This window comes from Colletotrichum navitas, assembly GCF_030913465.1.
Source record: "Colletotrichum navitas strain CBS 125086 chromosome Unknown LY79scaffold_20, whole genome shotgun sequence".
In the NCBI taxonomy this organism is placed as follows: domain Eukaryota; kingdom Fungi; phylum Ascomycota; class Sordariomycetes; order Glomerellales; family Glomerellaceae; genus Colletotrichum; species Colletotrichum navitas.
This window is the reverse complement of record NW_026850566.1, coordinates 493,394-513,193: the sequence shown is the minus strand read 5'-3', so window position 1 is coordinate 513,193 and position 19,800 is coordinate 493,394. Positions and strand designations below refer to the sequence as shown.

At 49.6% G+C, this 19,800-nt stretch overlaps 7 protein-coding genes across 7 annotated transcripts; 2 read left to right on the top strand and 5 right to left on the bottom strand.

Moving 5' to 3' along the window:
* Positions 1–535: 535 nt before the first annotated feature.
* Positions 536–3,046, bottom strand: LY79DRAFT_512629 (uncharacterized protein; the record flags this gene model as incomplete). The annotated part of the gene is made up of 1 exon (XM_060554393.1): positions 536–3,046. One exon carries the CDS (start codon positions 3,044–3,046, stop codon positions 536–538), a length of 2,511 nt encoding a protein of 836 aa, XP_060415662.1.
* A 1,523-nt stretch (positions 3,047–4,569) lies between these two features.
* On the bottom strand, positions 4,570–5,251 carry LY79DRAFT_158169 (uncharacterized protein). Its single transcript, XM_060551119.1, has 2 exons — positions 4,849–5,251; positions 4,570–4,797 (listed from the first exon to the last, which is right to left on the bottom strand). Exons 1-2 carry the CDS (start codon positions 5,160–5,162, stop codon positions 4,653–4,655), a joined length of 459 nt encoding a protein of 152 aa, XP_060415661.1. The 5' UTR covers positions 5,163–5,251; the 3' UTR covers positions 4,570–4,652.
* LY79DRAFT_158168 (uncharacterized protein) lies at positions 5,252–6,094 on the bottom strand. Its single transcript, XM_060551118.1, has 2 exons — positions 5,934–6,094; positions 5,252–5,754 (listed from the first exon to the last, which is right to left on the bottom strand). The coding sequence occupies exons 1-2, from the start codon at positions 5,970–5,972 to the stop codon at positions 5,341–5,343; spliced, it is 453 nt and encodes a 150-aa protein (XP_060415660.1). The 5' UTR covers positions 5,973–6,094; the 3' UTR covers positions 5,252–5,340.
* A 163-nt stretch (positions 6,095–6,257) lies between these two features.
* Positions 6,258–7,543, bottom strand: LY79DRAFT_578744 (uncharacterized protein; the record flags this gene model as incomplete). The annotated part of the gene is made up of 5 exons (XM_060559970.1): positions 6,258–6,409; positions 6,646–6,786; positions 7,060–7,080; positions 7,142–7,326; positions 7,530–7,543. 5 exons carry the CDS (start codon positions 7,541–7,543, stop codon positions 6,258–6,260), a joined length of 513 nt encoding a protein of 170 aa, XP_060415659.1.
* A 546-nt stretch (positions 7,544–8,089) lies between these two features.
* LY79DRAFT_512742 (uncharacterized protein) lies at positions 8,090–8,763 on the top strand (the record flags this gene model as incomplete). Its single annotated transcript, XM_060554410.1, has 2 exons — positions 8,090–8,301; positions 8,367–8,763. 2 exons carry the CDS (start codon positions 8,090–8,092, stop codon positions 8,761–8,763), a joined length of 609 nt encoding a protein of 202 aa, XP_060415658.1.
* Positions 8,764–12,091: 3,328 nt separating this feature from the next.
* On the top strand, positions 12,092–15,830 carry LY79DRAFT_512678 (endonuclease/Exonuclease/phosphatase; the record flags this gene model as incomplete). Its single annotated transcript, XM_060554400.1, has 3 exons — positions 12,092–13,263; positions 13,324–15,011; positions 15,079–15,830. 3 exons carry the CDS (start codon positions 12,092–12,094, stop codon positions 15,828–15,830), a joined length of 3,612 nt encoding a protein of 1,203 aa, XP_060415657.1.
* Positions 15,831–16,400: 570 nt separating this feature from the next.
* Positions 16,401–18,390, bottom strand: LY79DRAFT_512637 (Exo70 exocyst complex subunit; the record flags this gene model as incomplete). Its single annotated transcript, XM_060554394.1, has 2 exons — positions 16,401–18,103; positions 18,180–18,390. The coding sequence occupies 2 exons, from the start codon at positions 18,388–18,390 to the stop codon at positions 16,401–16,403; spliced, it is 1,914 nt and encodes a 637-aa protein (XP_060415656.1).
* Between the last annotated feature and the right edge of the window lie 1,410 nt (positions 18,391–19,800).

The window sequence follows — 19,800 nt, the reverse complement described above, 5'->3', positions numbered from 1 at the left end:
GCTTTTAGCTTTAGTAATACTATATATCTTATCTACCTTTATATTTACAGTATGTTTACTTTCTACCCTAGTTACTTATTATTATTAATACTTTCTATCTATAATATAATGTCTTGTCTTGTCTTATAACACTTAGCTATTACTACTACTATCTATAATAGAGTTTATTATAGTAATTCTTAGTTCTATACCCTATTATAAAGCCTTTAGTAAACTAGTTTTACTATAGAGTTTTACTAGTAATAGAGGTCTACTAAGTTATACTCTATAAGCTTAAGTCTTATAATATACTAATATATACTATTAAGCTCTACCTTGTTAAGTGTCTCTAGCTATTATCTTATAGTATACTAATCCTTAAGAGTATAGTGTTTATTTATAATATTTTTTATTACTCTAGTAGTGTCTAGTTATAAGAACAAGAGACATGTATTAAAAATAATATGTACTATTTTGTAAACTATTCTAAATACTGAAGTATTAAGTACAAGTAATCTTATCAAAAAAAAGGTATAAACTTCTTAAGGTCTTCTCTCTACAGTGGGGGTGCCTCAGGATCTTCCATACACTGATCAACCCGCATAAGCTGCTTGTTTGTCTTCTTGGCCATCTGAATGAATTGTCTCAGGTACTTGACGGTGCTAGGGTACAAGTAATGCATGACGACAAGGCTGCCCCCTTTGTTCAGGTCGCGCTGGAATGCCTCCAGCTGCTTCTCGGGTGTTGAAGAAGTGGCCCAGAGCCAATCCTCGACGTCGATGTTCCAGTTGACGATGTAGGCGTCACTTTTACCCGTTGTCGAAACCAGCTGCTGGCGCATACGTGCGCCCTCGTTGCCAAAAGGCGGCCGGAAGTACTTGGTTTTGAGGCCATTGAACATGTCTGATACAGCGTCGATGTCCTGAGTGTACTCCCAAGCAATCGCCTCATTGTTAGGAAGACCCTCCATCCTGGGATGAGTGTAGCTGTGGAGAGCCATCTGGTGACCTTGCGTCATCATATCCTGATAGATGTTGCTCAGATTCGTGCTGGGGTCTCTAAGAGGCGCGCCGACAGTGAAGAAAGTGACCTTAATGTTCTCGGATCTAATAACCTCCATGACCTCTTGGGCGTATGTTGGGTCACCGTCGTCAATGGCGAACGCAATCGAATTAGGACGCTTGCAGGCGAAGACAAGGTTGCCGGAAGGTATCTTCGTCGGGATGTAGACGTCCTTTGGCACAAATGAGACAATCTCGATCTTGGTCAACGTGACAGCCTCGTTTGTATAGAAACCCTTGAAGGCTAAGCCAACCACACGTGTCCGTACAATGTTGAAGTGTGACATAGGAATGTAGATGTGGTTGCCAGTAGCATAACGCGCCGCTTCGAGCGAGTCCCAAGTCTCGGGGAATGGTGCGATGGCATCGTTACACTGCGAGTTATGCTGCTGCATCGCAATGGTGAATTTGTTGCTCCCTGTGTAAGCAATGTGCAGGTAAGAACCATCGTAACTAGTCAAGTCGGCACATGAATTTTCGAACTGAGTGTAGTAGGCGAAATCGGCATCCGGCGCCTTTATAGTCACCTTGCCCTTAACCCACTTGACTGCATCTTCGTTATCGCCGCCATGCCATTGCCCTAGAGAATTCTGATCCTTAGCTGAAAAGTCGTCGATAAGCTTGGTTGCTGCTGTGCTACTGGGCGCGGCAACGGTCGAGACCGTGGCAGTGGCTGACGGCGGCGTTTTGACGAGATACTCAGATGGGACGGTACCGCAGTAAAAAGACATAGGGCCGAACTGCACAGGTCCAGAGAGCGTGGTGAACAAGATAGAGGTCACCTTGGATAGGTCGATCGTCGTAAACTTGGAGAAAGGCAGGCTGTACAGCTTCTCGGTACCGTCAAAAGTCCAACCAAGTTCACTGGTAGTCTGGAAACCGAAGGCCGTATCCTCGCCGCTGCACGTTGTCGCCGAAGCCAGCTGGACACCAAATGTTGTCCCCCTGCTGGCCTTGATGCGAAGGGAAATCCCGCCGTACCCCTTCGCCTGAATATTTGTGCACGCAGTCTTACTGTAGAAGTAAGAATTCTTGTTGTTGGGAGTCAACTTGACCCTATTGCTAGCAACCTCTATTTTGTTCATAGTCCCATCGTCGCTGCTTGGCTGCAGCATAGCGTTGTAAAAGAGGAAGGTCAAACGTGACTGAGACTCCCAATCATCGATGAGAAGGTTACTACAACTTGACGAGCCTGGTGATGACTGAGCCGTGATCGAACCAGACACAGTCTGCGAGCGACTGCTACTGCCAGAGAGGGACGATGTCCTTGATGAGGCGGTCAAGGTTGACGAGCCTGCAGACGTGCGGCCTTGTGAGATCGATGCAGTAGAAGGAGACGAGGTGGGACGAGCTTGTGATGTCGATGATGAAGAGCGAGTCTGTGATCCCGATAACGACGTGCTGGAGCTGGAGGAGATTGGAGCAGACTGTGGAGCTGAAATAGAGATTCCTGTGGCAAGGGTCGACGAGGGGGATGAGCTCGTAGCTTCGTTGCAAGTGAGCTGAATGTTGCTGAAATGGTAGTCGGAAATCTGGGTGTAGCCAGACCAGACAAAGCCCACAATGCCGTCCAAGCTGGCACCAGCGAACGATGAAAGAGCAATGCTGATAGTCTGTGACGAGCCCGTCAGGCCAGAAACGGCAACCCACTGGCTTTTATACTCTTTATCGGAACAGGCCTGCTTGCTCTGAATCTCCACCATGAATGAAGCACCTTTGGGCCCCTTGACAGTCAGAGACAGTGCCTTGTAACCGCCAGAAGCTACTTGGTAGCAACCAAGAGTTTCGTAAAAGTACGACGGGGGGTCTGGCTTGGGGGTGAATGAGAGTACTCCGCTGGTGAGAGCGATGTTTGTCATGGAGCCATCATCACTAGTCCATGAACTCAAGTTGTTCAGACCGGAAGGCGATGATCTCGAAAAGTCGTCAATCAGAAGGCTGGAACATGCTGCGTATGCAGCTCCTGTGAGGCCAAGAAGGCGTAGAAATTTGTTGGCTAAAGACATGATATGATGGCAGTGTTTCGCCAGGTTGTAAGTCTAAAAGGAAGGGCCTCCTCAATCCGAGAAGCAAACGAAAGACTCCGAGGCAGGCGGCAAGCTTGAGGGGAAGACAGATGGGGAATTTCATCCAGTGTGAAGGGGACAGGACATAAGAATTATATATTCCAAGGTATCATTGCAGACCACCATTCTCGGGTCTTGCACATTGCCAGTGCCAATGTCCCTTCCTGCGCAGATCTTACAAAAGTCCAAAGCACAAGCAAGACTGCGGCTCTACGTTAAGCGATTGCTTGCTGGCTCTCGGATGATAGGGTGGTCGAGGTGGACCTAGAGCCAGACGAGCTGGCTTAGGGCTACAGGATGAAGCACTGAAGCATAGTGGCCTGATCTGCCCTCGAGATGCCAAGACTACGCTAGAGAGAACCTCGCATGCTAGCCCCAGGCCCTAGGTCTCTCAGGTGGAAAACGAGTTGTGGAGATGACCATCCAGCCAAGTGGAGGCGATACCGAGGAGAGGATTGTTGATACGAGGCATTGCAGCTTCCAGAGCCCGAACAGATACTTGCCAAGCTGTGGCGCTACCGGTGGTAGAAAGGATTGTGGCGTGCTACATGATGAGCGAACATAGACGCGTGGATGGTTGTTTGGGGTGAGTATGCAAGAGAAAGAGAGGAGCGTAATGGGCGGGAGACCTGGATCAGCTCTTTGTTCTCGGCATTGTCTGCAGACATTGAAGACTATAATGGAGTTAGAAGAAAAGCTGGTTCCGGTATAGACGGGGGCAACGTTGGATACAAGGGCAAAGATTAACAAAGTCTTACAACTTTAGGCCAGTGCGAGACATGATGAAACAAACCACTCGCTGGCTAAATTTCTGATTTCCATATAGACACCACTTATGATGCCATACAAGCAACGGGTTGATAAAGCACGAAATGGTATGTCACTGGCTGATGGTGTCAATAAAAAAGCGAGGATTGCGCCCCCTAGAAATGAATGAGTGGAAGCGGATATGTCCGCTAACACCAGCATAGTGCAGATCAGCTGGTTACCAAAAGGCAGGATTGTAATCATGGGTTGACTGCCAAGAAAGGCTCAACCCCCGGGATGTATTTGTGTTAGCTCGCCAGACCATCGCGGAAGGCTTTCACGAAAATAAGCACGAAAGAGGAAAAGTCGCCAACAATCTTCCAGGCGTTCCCCGACGAGAACTTGGGTTAACCAGACTCAACTTTTTGATACCGATGCTGCGAATGCCATGATATGACACTAACGAATTCTTGGCGGTACTGCGAGTTTCTCGGGACCTCGGACTGCTCCTCCCGGCCCCTTCTTAGCGTACCCACATATTCGCCGAATATATCACAGACTTGCAAATGGAACCCAAAGGCCTGTGTCATTAAAGCTATCGCCCATCGTTTGGTCCAACAAATGGCCCAGTAACGCCTGTGTTGGAGATTCAAAGTGACCATGGATCGCCTTGGCGGACACCGGGCTGCGGACTGAGGCTCCAGTGAGCCCCAGCAATCAGTGTTTATTCCCGAAAATAAGATCGCGGTAGACAACTCCCGGTGTACCAAGCATCGGGGGCAGCAGAAGAACGACTCACCTACCTGAAGCTGCACGCATTGAGACCTTCAATGTTGCACCCAGTGGTCTCCCAGCAACCCCAGCAATTGCTCCGCCAATACACTTTATGGTGCTTTGCATTGACTACTATTCCGCTCCAATCGTGCGCCGATGATCGAATCCAACTGGGTACGGGTTATCAAGTACCATTCAATAAGCTGACCTGAAAGGTGTACCTTGATACGGGAAGTCTGAGCAGTAGCTGTAGAGGGGACCGGTCCAGGAAGGTCATTTTTACAGGAGCGCCATTCACTAGGTAGTTTAATGAAAGACAACGGCAAGAGAGAGTAAGCCAGGACTTGAGATCCAGCCGGCAAACATTAGGACAGACAAAAGGAGCGACGCGTATGATGAAGACGAAGAAGTTGCCGATTGCTCTCGCATTTCCCCTCTTGCACCTTTGTGTCTGTTGATTGATCGTACTGTCCAACATAGTAGATGATATGTAGCCGTCTCTAAACAGAAGAAGGACAGCATTGAGCACCTGCATCAGCCGTGGCTGGGAGATTGGATCAGGGGCCAAGGGGCTTTTCAGATGCTCTATGTCAGAGACCCGAGAGTTGGTTGCCAAGACAAATAAGATCAGTGCGAGAAACTCATAAGCGGTGATGGTGTCTCGAGGCACGGGCCCGGGAGCGGCTGGAGTGTAGAGCGCACAAACGTGAGGGCTAGGAAGACCCGACCAAACTACATCCGTAAGTACCTATGCGCCTGACTTTTGGTCCTGCAAACCCCGGGCATTGCGATAGTGTAGATACTTGGGATCTTTGTCTGACCAGTGCAGCGGCGCTGCGGCACCCTCGACCATGTCCACGAAAGGTGATGTGAAAGATGTGGAAGCTCCGAGCTCGGGCCGGGTGATAGCGATGGCGTGCCGCGAAGCCATCCCGTCTAAGTATTGCCTGCATTTTCCCTTTTGGATCCGAGTTGCTGCCTGCAGTCTTATAGGCCACAGATCTGAAGAGAGCCACCTTGGCTTTCCTGTGTCGCTCATAGAGAGGGTACAATACCAAGCCAGTAGAGTTCCACAACCCAGGCTTTGAGATTGCCTGGATCGTGCCAGCAGCTACCCCGACTTCTTCCTGGATCGCCGGTAAGGAGCTGGTTTCAACAGGAGCGGCAGCGGCCTAGGCTGACGAGACGACGTAACATGGGAGTAAGTCAATAGGGACCCCGCACCCAAGACTGCCCTCTCCCAAGGAGCTGGAGAATGGGGACAATGAGAGCTGCCGGATGTGTCGTCCTGGGGGCTTTGGCTTACGTCAGTTGACCCGTCCAGCCTCATGATTCTCTCCGTCATTCCCGTCCAATCAAAGACAGTTGTCGCACTCCAACGTCACGAATAACGGTTGACAGCTCCAAGAGATTTGAGAATGGACGACACCAGCCGGACCGGCCCCTGTTGGCATAGGGCAGCGGGGCTCCATTCAGTGTTACTGGAGAAGACTGACGCATGCTTCTGTCTCAGCGAACAAGTGGGCGAAGCTGTCGAGGCCGGAAATGGGAGCGGGTGCTAGTTGGGGGAGAAGCTAATGGAGATGGGGGTTACGGGTGAGGCCATATGACCCCAAAGCAACCACCATCTTCAGGCTGAGCTGGCAGTGCGCCAGCCAACAGCAAGGCGGCATCCCACACGTTTTTGCGTGAGGCCGGGACCACCAGGCTGGGTACATTGCAATTCCCGAGCAAGGTACTTTGGGTGTGGCTCAGAGCGGCCGGCCGACAGCGTGACAAAAGCTGAGCAGCAGTGCATGGAGTGGGTGGGATGCCAGCATCGTCATCGGCGAGCACATGCGCCCGTGTTGGCCAGGGACCAAGGCTTGGAGATGCCGTCTGCCCAACTAAGGTCACTAGAGTGTACACAGTGTGCTGCGGAGTGCATGAAAGCAATGCACGACCCATCCATGACATCAATCAATAGTGGCAATGCGACTGGTTCCTGCTGACCTCAAGTACGGTACTGCGGCACGTACCCATCCCGCGTCGGTGCTCCGTGCTCAACTTGGGCCTCAACCGAATGAGACCGGGCTGTCTGACAGTTGTGCGCAGCTGGCTAGGCTCACCTGATCGCAGTCGGCATCTTCTGCATCCTCCTTCGTCCACGCCCACTACCTCTGATTGGAGCAATCCATGTGTCGCTCAAAGCATGGACTCGCAGCTCAATGTCCCGTTTCGAGAGACCTGGTGACGCAGCCACCCCTCCCTTTCCCCTCTGACCACGCCCCGAGCTTTTTCATGATGCGTATCAGCAGCACCTTTCGGGCCACTCATCACCCTCCCACGGTGAGCCGAGACAATACTATTATAACTTATGCTCTGGACCTCCGGAGGTCTAGGTCGATTCACTACCTACATTGTACTTACTGCATGTAGATAGTCCATCCTACCTAGGTAGGTAGGGATGTAGGCTGTAAGTAGGTAGACTTGGATCACCCCCCCCCCCCCTCAGGCAGGTACCTATCCACCTACCGAGGTAGTTTAGATAGGTTGACGACACAGACAACAGAGATAAGGAAGCAGCCAACGTCGTCACTTCCTTTCGTCCCGTCTCGTCTGGAACTTCAGCTCGGCTGTCTCCAAAGTTGGAACACGCGCCTCCCGTCTGCCTTTCCGGCACCTTGTCTTGTTTCCAGGCTTCTCCCTCGGGTTCCTTCCTGCTCGGTCCATGATAGTTTATGGGGTGTGCTCAGCCCCCTCAAGGTATAATAAGATCACATCCACAGCTCGTTGTTCCTTGCCCATAGAGCCCATCGCTACGTTCCCTTCTCATTGACCCTTCTGCCCAACAGCATCGAGGACAAAGACCGCACCGTCACACCATCTACCTAGTATCTTGGACGCTTGTCTCTGGCTCTACCTATATTCTAGCATTACCCTCTATTTTGCCTATCCACTTGTGTACCTGCTCCTTCTTAGCACTCTCCTTTCCCGTTTTATCGTCGCTGCGCTGTCATCCTCGGTAACTCAGCCCTTTGACTTGTCCGGTGACTCACCCGACCACTTCCGTACCAACAGTGATTAGGTACTTGGCCTCACCCACCAACTCTTTCACATTGTCTTGCCTTTTTGCCTCGCCTCAGCCTCCGTCATCTGGATCCAGTCACCGGGACGGGCATACCTCTGACGGCTTCCCTCCTCCCCACCATCTTATATCTATCCGTTATCCCTTCTTTGACCTCTGCCTTCTATTCAACGAAGCATCCGACCGCACCCATACGCAAACGCCATCCGTAATAGACATCACAGTGAACCAATCATCTTCACTGTTCCCGAGTTCGAATTTCGCACAACTTCTTAACTTGTGGACCTTCGAACATAGTGTGTTTCGCTCGGCAGCGACGTAGCAGCGGCAGCGCCTCTTGAGGAGTCCAAGACCACCGCAAACCGTCATTTCCCCGCGACGAGCAAGCCGACCTAATGGCTGCCGCGATCGAATCTCAGGCCTACTTCGACCGGGACCTCCGAAGCGCACACCAGGACTACAAGAGGACCAAGGACTCGCAGTCCAAATGGTCAAACGGAGCCCGTCCCCTTGCCGGTTGCCGTCTTGACTGGACCACTATGGAGGCTGTCGGTGGTACCGAGCAGCAGAGAGCCAAGGCGCGTCCCAGGGGAAAGAATAGTGAGACGTACGTTTTCCACAGAAGCACTTGTGCTGGTGTTCGCATGGCTTCCTCTAACACGTCAGACGCAGGTCTCATTACAGGAAGATGCAGCACAACGTAACAAAGTTTCGATCGCACTGGGAGCTTCCCCAAGGCCGCCTGCATGCTGCAGCACGAGCCAAGGAGCAGATTAAGGACCCTCTCAGTCGATCGGTTATGGAGATGGCCCCATCTCAGGAGGGATGGAAGAACCTTGCCGCCTCCGAGGATTGGAAATACAGCTTTGATAAGATTCAAAGTCCCAACCGGCCGTTGGCCCTTGATGTCTTTATCAAAACGACGGGGCGTGAAACGGAGCGCATGGTGGAGAAGGAGTATGAGATCCTTAACGAGAATGGCCAGATCCTCAAGGGCCGTAAAGCGCGTCAGAACCTACGTCAAGATGGCACTCGCGCTGTCGAAGCTGATGGCTTTCAGCTGGTCTGATTTTGCTGTTGACTCCCCTGAGTGGCAGCTATATGAGGCGGTGCGTGGTCTACAGGCTCGTTGCTTGACAGGTTGAGCTTACCTCCCTGGGCGTTTGGGATTGAGCATGGCGCGCAGGGCGACTGAGGTTTTCCATTAGTCCTGCAATGTGTCGGACTTGGAGAGCCACGGGATGGCTTTTGGTTTCGAAGGACAGCAGCATCTTGTATGAAGGCATGACCATGATGATCTTTGGCATACGTCAAAAGAACTCGCTTAGCAAGACTACTTGCACTTGCGTTGGACGGCTTCGTCCTTGTAGGACATCCTGACGAGTACTTAGTTCCAGGCTGACTGCGGGAATACTCCAGCTAATCAATGGGACTCTGTGGTACTGGAAAGACACAGTTTCTAATGTGTACTCGAGATATACCTAGGTAACCAACATGACATCGTATGCTGAGGAGGGGATCTCCTGGAGGATTGGCCGTGATTCGTCCGTTTGGAGCCGAAATCAGGCTTTCTAGCGAGGGACCGGTGGTACTTCCAGTCAGCTTGGAATCTAAATAGCAGATATCATAAAGTAGGTACATATATCTATTCCCAACAATCTCGGACCCAATATTCAAGCCCATCAACGTTTTGACTCTTCTTGTTGTTCTCAATTTTTTTTCTAGCCCATTATCAAACTCCATTACTTATGTCCTTGTTTCTCTCACTGTAGTGGTCGCTCACGCAGCACAATCAACTGTGCATGTCCAATCACCATTTGGCTCAACTGGGTCACACTCAGTAATATTCCACCACCATCAGAAACAATACCCGCGGTGGCCGCAGAGTCAACCAACATAGCTCTGCTGTGGCTATATTGCCAGTCGTTACTGGAGCTTTCGGCTAACTACTCTAGGAATTATTATCTTGTTTTAACCTTATACTTTAACCCTAACTTGTTTTAGTAAGAGTAATAAGAACACTTAGAGTTAGGATAATAATTTCTAGAGTATTTTTATTACTTTCTAACCCTTATTAGTATCTATATATAAAGCTTTATCTATTTAAAAAAAGACTTAAAGTTTTAGAATAATCTAAAAAGTACTCTCTAGGATGTAATAAAAAAGAAAGTAACTTACTATATAGATTAGTATATTAAGAAAAAATAAAAGTAAAAGATTATTTTATTAAAGATCTAAATCTTAATTCTAAGAATAGTATAAGTTATATAAAAGCTATTAAAGTAAAAAAACTATTTTTAGAACCTAGAGTTTTTCTTTTTTTAATAAAGCTTTACTTTCTTAATTAAACTAGTAAGACCTACTTCTTTGAATTTTTAAAAAGATTTATAAATATATATATTTTTTTTTAAAAAATATAGTTAATAAAGTATAAGTATAAACTATATAATATAAGATTAAATACTAGTAAGCTTAAAAAGTAAACTAAGACTATATATATATATATATATATAATTAGTTATAACTTAATTATAATAGTTAAAGATTTTAAAAGTTTTATAATATATTAAATTATTAACTATTTAAGTCTAAAGTATAAAATATATAAGAATATATTTTTAATATACTAGATTATATATATATATACTAGATTTAAGAAGTCTTAGTTTAATTTAACTTAAGAGATTATTATTAATTAAAAGTATATTTATAAAGAAATTATATATTTTTTAAATAATTATAATAAATAACTAGCTATCCATTTTAATTTAAAGTATAAAGGCTAGGAATATATACTATAATTATTATAATCTTATTACTAATATTTTATAAAATCTTAGAATTCTTTTTTAAAGTACTTTTTTAGTTATTAATATAGTTTATATTTTATAATGTAGTCTATATAATCTATAATATAAAATTCTTTAACTTTATTATTACTACAGTATTAATAACTAAGGTTAAATAACTTATAACTATATTACCTAGAGTAAAGATTTTAAAATAATGTGAAGGAACAGGCCCACTAGTGTGGGCGTAGTTCGGCTGCCAGCAAATCTCAGCCTTCAGTGTCCCATTATGTGGGGCCTGCCTGGTGCGTTGAGCGGGCGGACATAATGGCGTGCACTACCAATTGAGCCATCCGGCCAGATAGTCAAAAGGTACGTAACAACAAGTCCCTCACTTATTGTCTGGCAGCACTTATGAAGGCAAGCGATGGGCCCAGCCCATGCCAATTGACCGGGCATAGCCCGTAACAGATAAAGAGAAAAAGAAAACTATAGTAAGGCCTTTCTTAGTAGTGTTACCTTTAAATCCTCTGTAAACCTTTTCCTAGTCATGTGACTCCTAGTGGTCTAGTGGTCTCTATAGCCCTTCAGCTATAACTAGCACAGCCATCCTAGCCTACAGTCTTGGTCACCTTGTGACATAGGTCTTTGATCTCTTAATAGATAAGAACAAAAGGCCTGTAAATGAGCTGTAATTCACTTAGGTTATAGGAGAAATAAAAAATAGAGGTAGTGTGGCAGTTATTGCATGAAATGGAGCAGGCAGTGCAGCCAGAAATGTAGAATTGCCCACTTACCCAAGTGGGTACTCGCCTAAGCCACACATCGCCTAAGCCACACATCTCCGCCAGCGTTGCTACCACCCACGGATAACAGTGGACAGGTGCTTTAATTCAGCAAGCATTCATGAAGTGCGTAGGTATCCTACTGGTTCACTGCCAGACGACGTCTTTCGAGTACGTGAGTCATTCGGCAACCTCGGATGACCCATATTTGCAACCACGACCAGCTATCAACAATCCCTCCAAGCCCACTCCACCGCTGTGGAGGATAGGCGATAATAACCGTGAGTCAATGCCATTTCTATAGGCACCTACCTAGGTACATACCTCCTTCCAACTTGGCTCGAAGACACCCTAAAGGGAGCTGTGACACTTATATGAGTGACACATTCGGCCAGTGACTCCCCGCAACGATCCCGACATTAGCTCAATGAAGCTGGCGACCCTGGACTCTAAACTTTAAATACCTCTTGGGGTGCCAGGGATTCGTATACTTACCCACCTTAATTCAGCCTCAGTTGCTGTTTTCATATTGAACCAGTAAGACGCCTGCACGCAAGCTGCCTTGTTTGATCAATTCATTCAGCAGCATACAAAAGGCAGCAGTTTCTCTTCCTCCTTAAGCTTGTAAAACCGGGCAGTTATCTTTATCATTTCCAGTATCTCCGAGAGGTAATCAACTCTCACATCCAGGGGTCGACTGCTCACGAGGACCAACCCGCTTCTTCAGCTGGCGTACCTTGTATAACTGCCCCCCCCCCCCCCCCCCCCCCAACCACAGCATCAGCAAAATCCAGTCGCTAGTCTCACCAATACACTATTATCTATGGAGTTCCCAGTTCCAGCAACCCACGACACGGCTCTCTGCCTGATTCCGCCTAGGGACCAATGGTCGTCAGTCGACCGACTTCGTTGCGACAACGACAAGGCCTACACGAAGTGGCCACCCCATGTCAACCTCGTCTATCCCTTTGTCAAGTCTACGGACCCCAGTGCTCTTCGCCTGGCCTGTGACGCAATTGTCAACTGCCTCATAAGCCGCACAACTTTGGGCGAGGCCGCCGCTCTTCCCATACGTCTGGACTCAGCAGAATACTTTCAGCAGAAGAATGGCAGTACTCTGTTCCTGTGTGATAAAGATGTCGGAAGGGTCTCTCAAGTTGCCTCTCTGAGAGCCGATATACTTGCAGCCATTGGCCAGACACGCTCTGGACTATATAACATGCATATGACAGTGGCTCAGTGTGAAGACACGACGCCCTCGTCCAAGCTCGAGTTTCTCCTCGAAAAGCTCCGTCGCCTGCCGCCTGTGAGCTGGGACGCTAGCCAACTGGCAGTTCTGGTTCGCACACCGTCTGGACAGATGAAGCAATGGGGTCTCATCGATCTGACCTCGCCCTCTCTCCATCTCTGCGCGGATTCTTTCGGCCTGGACCAAGATACAACTGCGACTGCGCGCCCGCAACAGACATGGTATATCTCCGATCACCACCCGACATGGCGGCCGGTAGACCCAGTTTTCTCGGAGCCGCTACCTGTGACTGTCAAAGGTCCCGAAAACCTCATCGTCGCCAGCTGGAATATTCTTGCAGAGTTCCACTGGCCTCCCTCTCGCATGAGATATCCCATAATCTTGGAGAACCTGCTTACAGAAACCTCGTTAGCAGACGTCATAGTACTCCAGGAGGTAACCGACGATTTTCTGCCTTACTTACTCGAGGACGAACGCATTCGAAAACAGTACGCATACGTCTCACACGGACCACCAGACAACCCTGCTGCCGGACCTTTGCCCAATATACTCAACAATGTGGTTCTCAGCAAATACATCTTCTCCTGGGAATATCTCCCCTTTAAGCGTCAGCACAAGGGATCGTGCGTGGTCAGACTTGACGGTCTGGGGTACGGGGAGTCAGAGGGCCTCTCGTTACCTTTGATACTGGCAACTTGCCATCTCAGCCAAGGTTTAACAGATGGCGCCGTTGCCGCCAAAGGAAGGTATGGGCGACTTGCATTCGAGCTCATGTGCCTCAAATTGTTTCCAAGCTGACCCTCCAGCAGAGAACTCCAGCGCATATTGAGCCACCTCAAAAGCAATTACCCTGCCAATCAATGGTTGATTGCTGGCGACTTTAATATTGCCACGTCTTCCTACACCGTTGATCACGCTGTTAAGAAGGGGTCAATCACCGTACAGACGGAAGCCGTTCTTCGACGTATCGAAGTAACTTTAGCGGACGCTGGCCTTCTCGATGCCTGGATGGTTTCGCGAATCGAGGCAGGTGTCACCGACAACCTCAAGGGTAATGACAACGATATCTTCGAAGGCGAACAGGGGGCAACCTTTGACCCAAGAGAGAACCCACATGCCGCCAAGATGGTAGGAAGCGGCTACAACAACCGCCCGCAGAGGTACGACCGCATCTTGGTCAAGAGTGGAGGGCCCTTACAAATTTCACGCTTCAACATGTTTGGCTTCATCATGAGCGAAGGCGGGCCCGGAGAGAGCCCGTTGTATGCAAGTGATCACTGGGGCATTCGATGCCTTTTGCAGCGCTTCGGCTCCAGGGGAGCAGCAGTTACTAGTGCACGAGTGGTTCCTGTACAGCCCAAGAAGGCCCTGGCTGGCCTGTCGGATACGGCCGCGTTAAGGCAATGCATGGAGAACCTCGAAGTTTTTCCAACGGAGCAAGATGAGACTACCCGGAAAGAGGCACTCCAGCTGCTGCGGCAAATTCTCTTGGATTCGGACCAAGCAAATGTAGACCAGACACGGGGCCGTCCGACTCTTATGCTGGTCCCCGTAGGATCGTATGGTCTCGGCACCTGGTCTAGGACATCCGACATCGATTGCCTTTGCATAGGATCCATCAGCCCGCGCGTCTTCTTCACACTCGCCCGTCAAAGGCTAAGAAAGTCGGGTGAGCCCGGCGTCCGATTGTTGAGGAAAGTCAAGGCCAAGACTGGCACTATGCTTGAGGTCGAGGTTATGGGCATAAAGTGCGACCTTCAATATTGCCAAGCGCCCAGCGTGGTAGACCAGTGGCCTGACATGCTAAAGCGGCCTCCATCGGACCCGGCTTTCAGTTTGCCAATGCAGACTCTCCTGAAGCTGAAACCTGCAAGGGATTTATTCTATCTGCAGCGCTCTATACCCGACCTGGCACAGTTCCGCGTGTGTTTCCAGGTCATCAAAACCTGGGCAAAGTCTCGAGGGGTTTACGCGGCCAAGTTTGGGTATCTTGGTGGCATACATCTGTCTGTCATGCTTGTGAAGGTTTGCAAGATGCTCTTGCGCGCTGGGGGCGTGGTTTCCGCGGCCGACATCATCACGACCTTTTTTGACCACTACTCACGCTTTGACTGGCAGAACGATGTAGTCTTTGATCCCTTTTTCCATAAGAATCTGAGGTATCACCGCACACCAAGGGAGGCCATGTGTCTTCTCGGCTGGCACTCTCCGTCGCTCAACACGGCGCTCATTGCCTCAGTCCCAACCGTAAAGATCATCTCGGCCGAACTTTGCCATGCCGCTGCCCAGCTATCAGGGGATGGAGCGAGCTGGCAATCTTTGCTGTCTATTCCAGACTCGAGCCAAGACAGAAACATGACACCGAGCGCCTCGAAATTCCTCGGTTCGTATCGTTCATTCGTCAATCTACGCATTCACTACTGGGGAGCGTCTCTTGAACGTGGGAGCAGGCTCGTTGGCTGGTTGGAGTCCCGGTGCGCCTCACTCTTGGTTGGTGAGTTATTTTCACATCGCTCGTGATCAAAATTCGATAATATGTGGCTAATCAGTCCATCCTTTAGATATAAACAGGAGAGTACCGGAACTGTCTGCCAGAATATGGCCCGCCAGGTTTGTAGACTCGTCCACCCCCGAAGCCGATGAGACCCGGGGCGATTATCAAGGCTCCTATCTTATAGGACTTGATTGGATGAACTCGGACGAGAAGCCATCAAGGGATGACTTGGAAACAGCGCAAAGCAACCTCTGGGCCGTCTTACAGCAGTTCGAGAAGCTCATTGTAAGCGACGAAAAGTACTTCGATCCGAACACCTCGTGGTTTAGTGCGACAGTTGTGAAGGCAAACGAGCTGGGCGATTTGCAGTTGGATGATCGCGAATGGGGCGTGTACGTTGATGGAGATGACGAGTCAGATACGGAGGACGAACAAGAAGAAGAAGAAGAAGAAGAAGAGGAGGAGGGCGAAGATGAAGAGATGCAGAGGCGGTTCGCGGAAAAGACAAAGAAGGGTAAATCGATAAAGCAACGCTCGGCGACCTCCCGGAAACCTGAGGGTGCGGGCAAATTCCGCTCAGCACTCGATGTGCTGAATCGGCTGCGATGGGACCCGGATATGGACAGCAACGACTTCCTCATTGGGTACGAGGACCGTTTCCTGGGCCCACAGGAGAAGGCTCTTTCTGCTTGGAAAAGTGAACAGACGCACGAGGAGTTCATCCCCCAGCATCGCATCTTGTGGTTCAAGCGCCGAAGTGACGATGTCATAATATGGCATAGGTCCGAGCGTATCGACCTTCTCTTCAAGAAGACATAAAGTAATGTCCTGAACAGAAACGGGATAACGAGGACCCATACCACGTCAAGAGCCTTGAGCTGCTCTGGCACCGCCGAAGTGAGCTTTGCTACTGGCGTCTGCAAGAAGGCCTGTGCGAAGAGGACAGGATTTTAGCTAGACCTGCGAATACAGCGTCCAGTTGCGGCCATCCTGTTTCCATTGCCTACAGCTGTGAACGCCCTGTTCCTCGATCCAGAAGCATCCCTCATCCTTCCCAGTACGATATGCGAATGGACAGCAGGAGGTAGAGTACCGGAACGCTCAAATGCTCTGGTAGCTTTAAACTTGCTGGGGGAAAAAAGCTTTTATCATACGGGCGTCATAGAAACCATGAGATTGCCATGCTCAACAGGTCTCGGCGCGGCGCCACAACTAGTCTTCTATACTGGAGGCCAGACCTGGCTTACAGTCCCAAAGAAACCCATCAATCAAACGCTGAGTTGGTGCTCATCATCGAAACGCCCTACCAATCCCAAGACGGAAACGAAATTCATGATGAAAATGAAACAAGCTGGGAGCACATGTGCCCTGTTATAACAAAGCCTTTGCCTAATATAGAGTCATGAAAACGGCGGCTATTCCAGCTTTGTCATACTTGACGTGCTTACCCTTGCCCTTGTCTACCTCATGGTATCGATCCCAGAAACGGTTGTACAGGGGCTCGAGCATTTGCTGAATGTCCCGAGCGAACATCTGTCGCACCTCCCGTTCCATATTGTATGTTTTATGCCGGCTGACCATCTCATCAAATGACGCATTGAACGCCTGGAATTTGCCCTTGATGTTGTCTTTATCCCTGCTGCTCAGACCCTTGAGGATAGAAGCTGAGTCGGCCTGGCCCGAAGTGGGCCGTTGCTTGCTTGTGTGAATGACATCAAACAAATGTGTCGACACCTCTTTACAGTCCATGGTATACATGGCTGTCGCTTTCTTGCGCCATTGGTCTAGCATACCTATCCGTCCCTCAAGAAGAGGTGCCAGGTTCGAATCGCGGATCATTCGTTCGATAATAACAACGCTGTTGGCTAGAAATACACCAATCACAGCTCGACCACCCTTGAGAACCACCTTGGCCTTCTGGTCAAGTGATGCCATGAGCATATCAATCGTGTCAGAGCAATAATGCGAAAATATTTCCTTGCCGTCAGCACCGATGTCGAATGAGGCGAGACTTGGAATCGTGTCCGTGGACCGTCCGTCAGTGGCTACGCTGGATTTCCATCCCCCGTCACCCAATGAGAACATGATACTCGAGATTGGCCGTAAAAACTCGACCATGGTCTGTAGGCGCTGCATCGTCTCGGATACGATGGGTATTGGTGCACCATCTTGGGGAAGTGTCTGCATCGCAGCAATCCTCCGTCTTGTGTCATCCAGCAGTTCTCCCAACGTCAGTTTGGCCGTCTCTCGCACGGGCCGGAGCGCCGCAGCAAGCGAGGACTTGAGTTCGCCGGTACGCGTTTCCAGATTACTCGATAGGCCCGACATGATCTCGGTGATCTCATACGCAAGGTAGCAATCTGTGTTTAGGTGACCCTTGATATGGCTATTTAATTCTCGAAGAGTGCGGGCAAGCTCCGCCATGGCGGCCTGGCACGTGGCCTGAAAGAGGGGGCCCCAGTCCTCCCGTGTGAAGATGCTGCATATGTTGTCGTACTCGGCCAGGAACAGACCTTCCATAGCCTGCGCATACGTGCTGATACCATTGGTGCCGGCGCGGTAGATGGCGTCAGGGTTCTTCTTCTTTGTTGTATTAACACTGGCGGCAGCCAGATTGGCCAATGTTGAAGAAAGGTAGGGGCCACGTATTTCAGCATAGATCTTGGCCGTTGACGAATCTTGAGGAGCGGCACCACCGCCGTTTTGACGATGGTTACTCGAGATATATGAATTTACCAAGCCGAGGCGCGCGACCTTGTCCTGGGACAGAACAGGGAATGGCATATCCTTTGTAATATAATGGAGCGGTTCTACCGAGCGGGGGGTCTCTCCTCGAAGTAACTTGTCGAAGTGGCTCTCAAGTTGTGAGTTGCCCGACTTGATCAAGCGGGCCAGTTCTGCCATCGTCTGTTGGTTCGCACGTAGGTTAGATGCCTGCATGTCGGCCAGGGCCTTGGATAAGCGCTTGATCGAGGCGAGGAAGCTGGAAAGGCCAGCCTTGTCGGGGCCGGCACGAATGATCTGTTCTTCATCGTTCTTGCTATCGGCAGGTTGGCGAAGGCGCTCAATGGCAGCGAGGACAGCATCGATGTCTGCGAGAGAGGGACTCAGAGTCAGTTTAGCTAAGGAGAGGACGGCCTAGGGGGGGTCGTCTTCGGACGGACGTACTGCTACCTAGGACCTGAAGCTTCTTTGTCTCTCCACTCAGCGGACCGGCAACTTCGCGGACGCTCTTACCAGTGGATTCTAGCCTTCCCATGCATGCTTGGATCTTCTTGGTCAATTGGGAGGTCTTCTCGAGCCGCGAGTTGAGCACATCAACCTCAGCACGAGCCTCTTCGTCAGCGGCATGACGACTGGCCGCAGCACCGACGGACATGATGTGCTCCTTCGTTTGCGCCTGCAGCTAGGATAGATGTGATTGTAAAGACAGTGACGGGGTAAGGTGGAATCAACTGCGCCCCGTTGTCGACACACCATTAATCATGGGAAACAGAGGTGCAAGCCGGAGCAAGGCGGAAGTCGTCGGTCTCGTATTTGTTGATGTTGTGGTTGTGACAGCGGTACTGTAGTTGTCGCGATGAGATATGGTTAGTTCCGTAGGCGTGAAGTCAAAGTAAAGTTGTTGTCAGCTGCACTTCGCTGGGTATTGATTCCCAAGCTAGAGCGGGTAGCGTGGCCAATGGTGCTACATTGGTCTGTAGAGCGCTGTTTGGGGCACTGATTGGATGAGATAGGTGCTGCTAAGGGACCTAACATGACGTGCAGGGGGTTTGCCTTCGAGACAAGGTTGGATGAACCGCCTGAAGTTAGTGTTGTCCGAGGTCAATTCATTCATGCACTGCTTCCCGTGCATTCACAGAGTAGATATCTTCGAGGTGAGACGGAGAGCTATAATCTATTTGGAATGATGTATGAAACGTCAGACGCCAATCATCAGCAGTCTCACGCCTTGTCGAGCACTTCTTAGATGCTTCCGTCTGCGGCGACTACTTGGAAAAAACCGATTCTTTGCATAATTGCACAAGAAGTCACTTACTTGATGGTGTCTTTATTCCGCACAAAATCATACTTCGTACGGCGAAGAAGAGCTGAATGATTGACACTGGCAAATTCTATGGCATCAAGGGACTTGGGGACCATCTTGAGCAGCGTATGGTTGGCGCCAAAGGGTGGATAAGGAAACGTCATGAGATGAAAGACGCAAAGCACGTGCCAGGACGAGGACGTAACTGCAGTAGGTAACTTTGCCGTGGCTAACTAGCTGCAAGATGTAGGAGCAAATATATCTGTCTTACATGGTTCGTGCCATGCCAGTCCTTCTATGGGCAGAGGCGGAGAAGGCTGTGACGATGAGTGGCACCACGAAGTTGGCAGGACAACCAGCGTCACTTAATATGGGCGATGTCATGTACCGAGTCTTAGCCTTTTTATTTCCTCTCGGCGACGACTACATCGTCAAAGTGAGGCATGAGCGCGCATGAGCAATAAGGGCACTCGGTAATAGCAATCAATCCCCAGCCTCCGATGCTTAGGACGGCTCAAATCAGCCGTAGGAGTCAGGCTCCGCGGGCTCAAGTCGCAAGGAGTCCAAGGGAAACGAAAACAAGAATCAGGCAATGTGTCTTGGGGAGTATTGGTTTCTGAAGTGCCCTTCTAGGTACCTAGGTAGGTACCTAACCTACCGGTATCATCCCATGTGCCTGCATTGATACGTCCAATCAGACGATATTGCAGTAAAGCATGAAGCGACATTTCCGCAGGTACCTAGGTACTTACACCGACCACT

Coding starts and splice junctions, on each gene's coding strand:
- LY79DRAFT_158168 (XM_060551118.1), bottom strand. CDS start 5,972: ATGACGGAGAGAATCATGAGGCTGGACGGGTCAACTGAC. Junction 5,755..5,933: donor GGCTGGACGGGTCAACTGAC/GTAAGCCAAAGC, acceptor CCGGCGATCCAG/GAAGAAGTCGGGGTAGCTGC.
- LY79DRAFT_158169 (XM_060551119.1), bottom strand. CDS start 5,162: ATGCAGGTGCTCAATGCTGTCCTTCTTCTGTTTAGAGACGGCTACATA. Junction 4,798..4,848: donor CTCAGACTTCCCGTATCAAG/GTACACCTTTCA, acceptor ACCCGTACCCAG/TTGGATTCGATCATCGGCGC.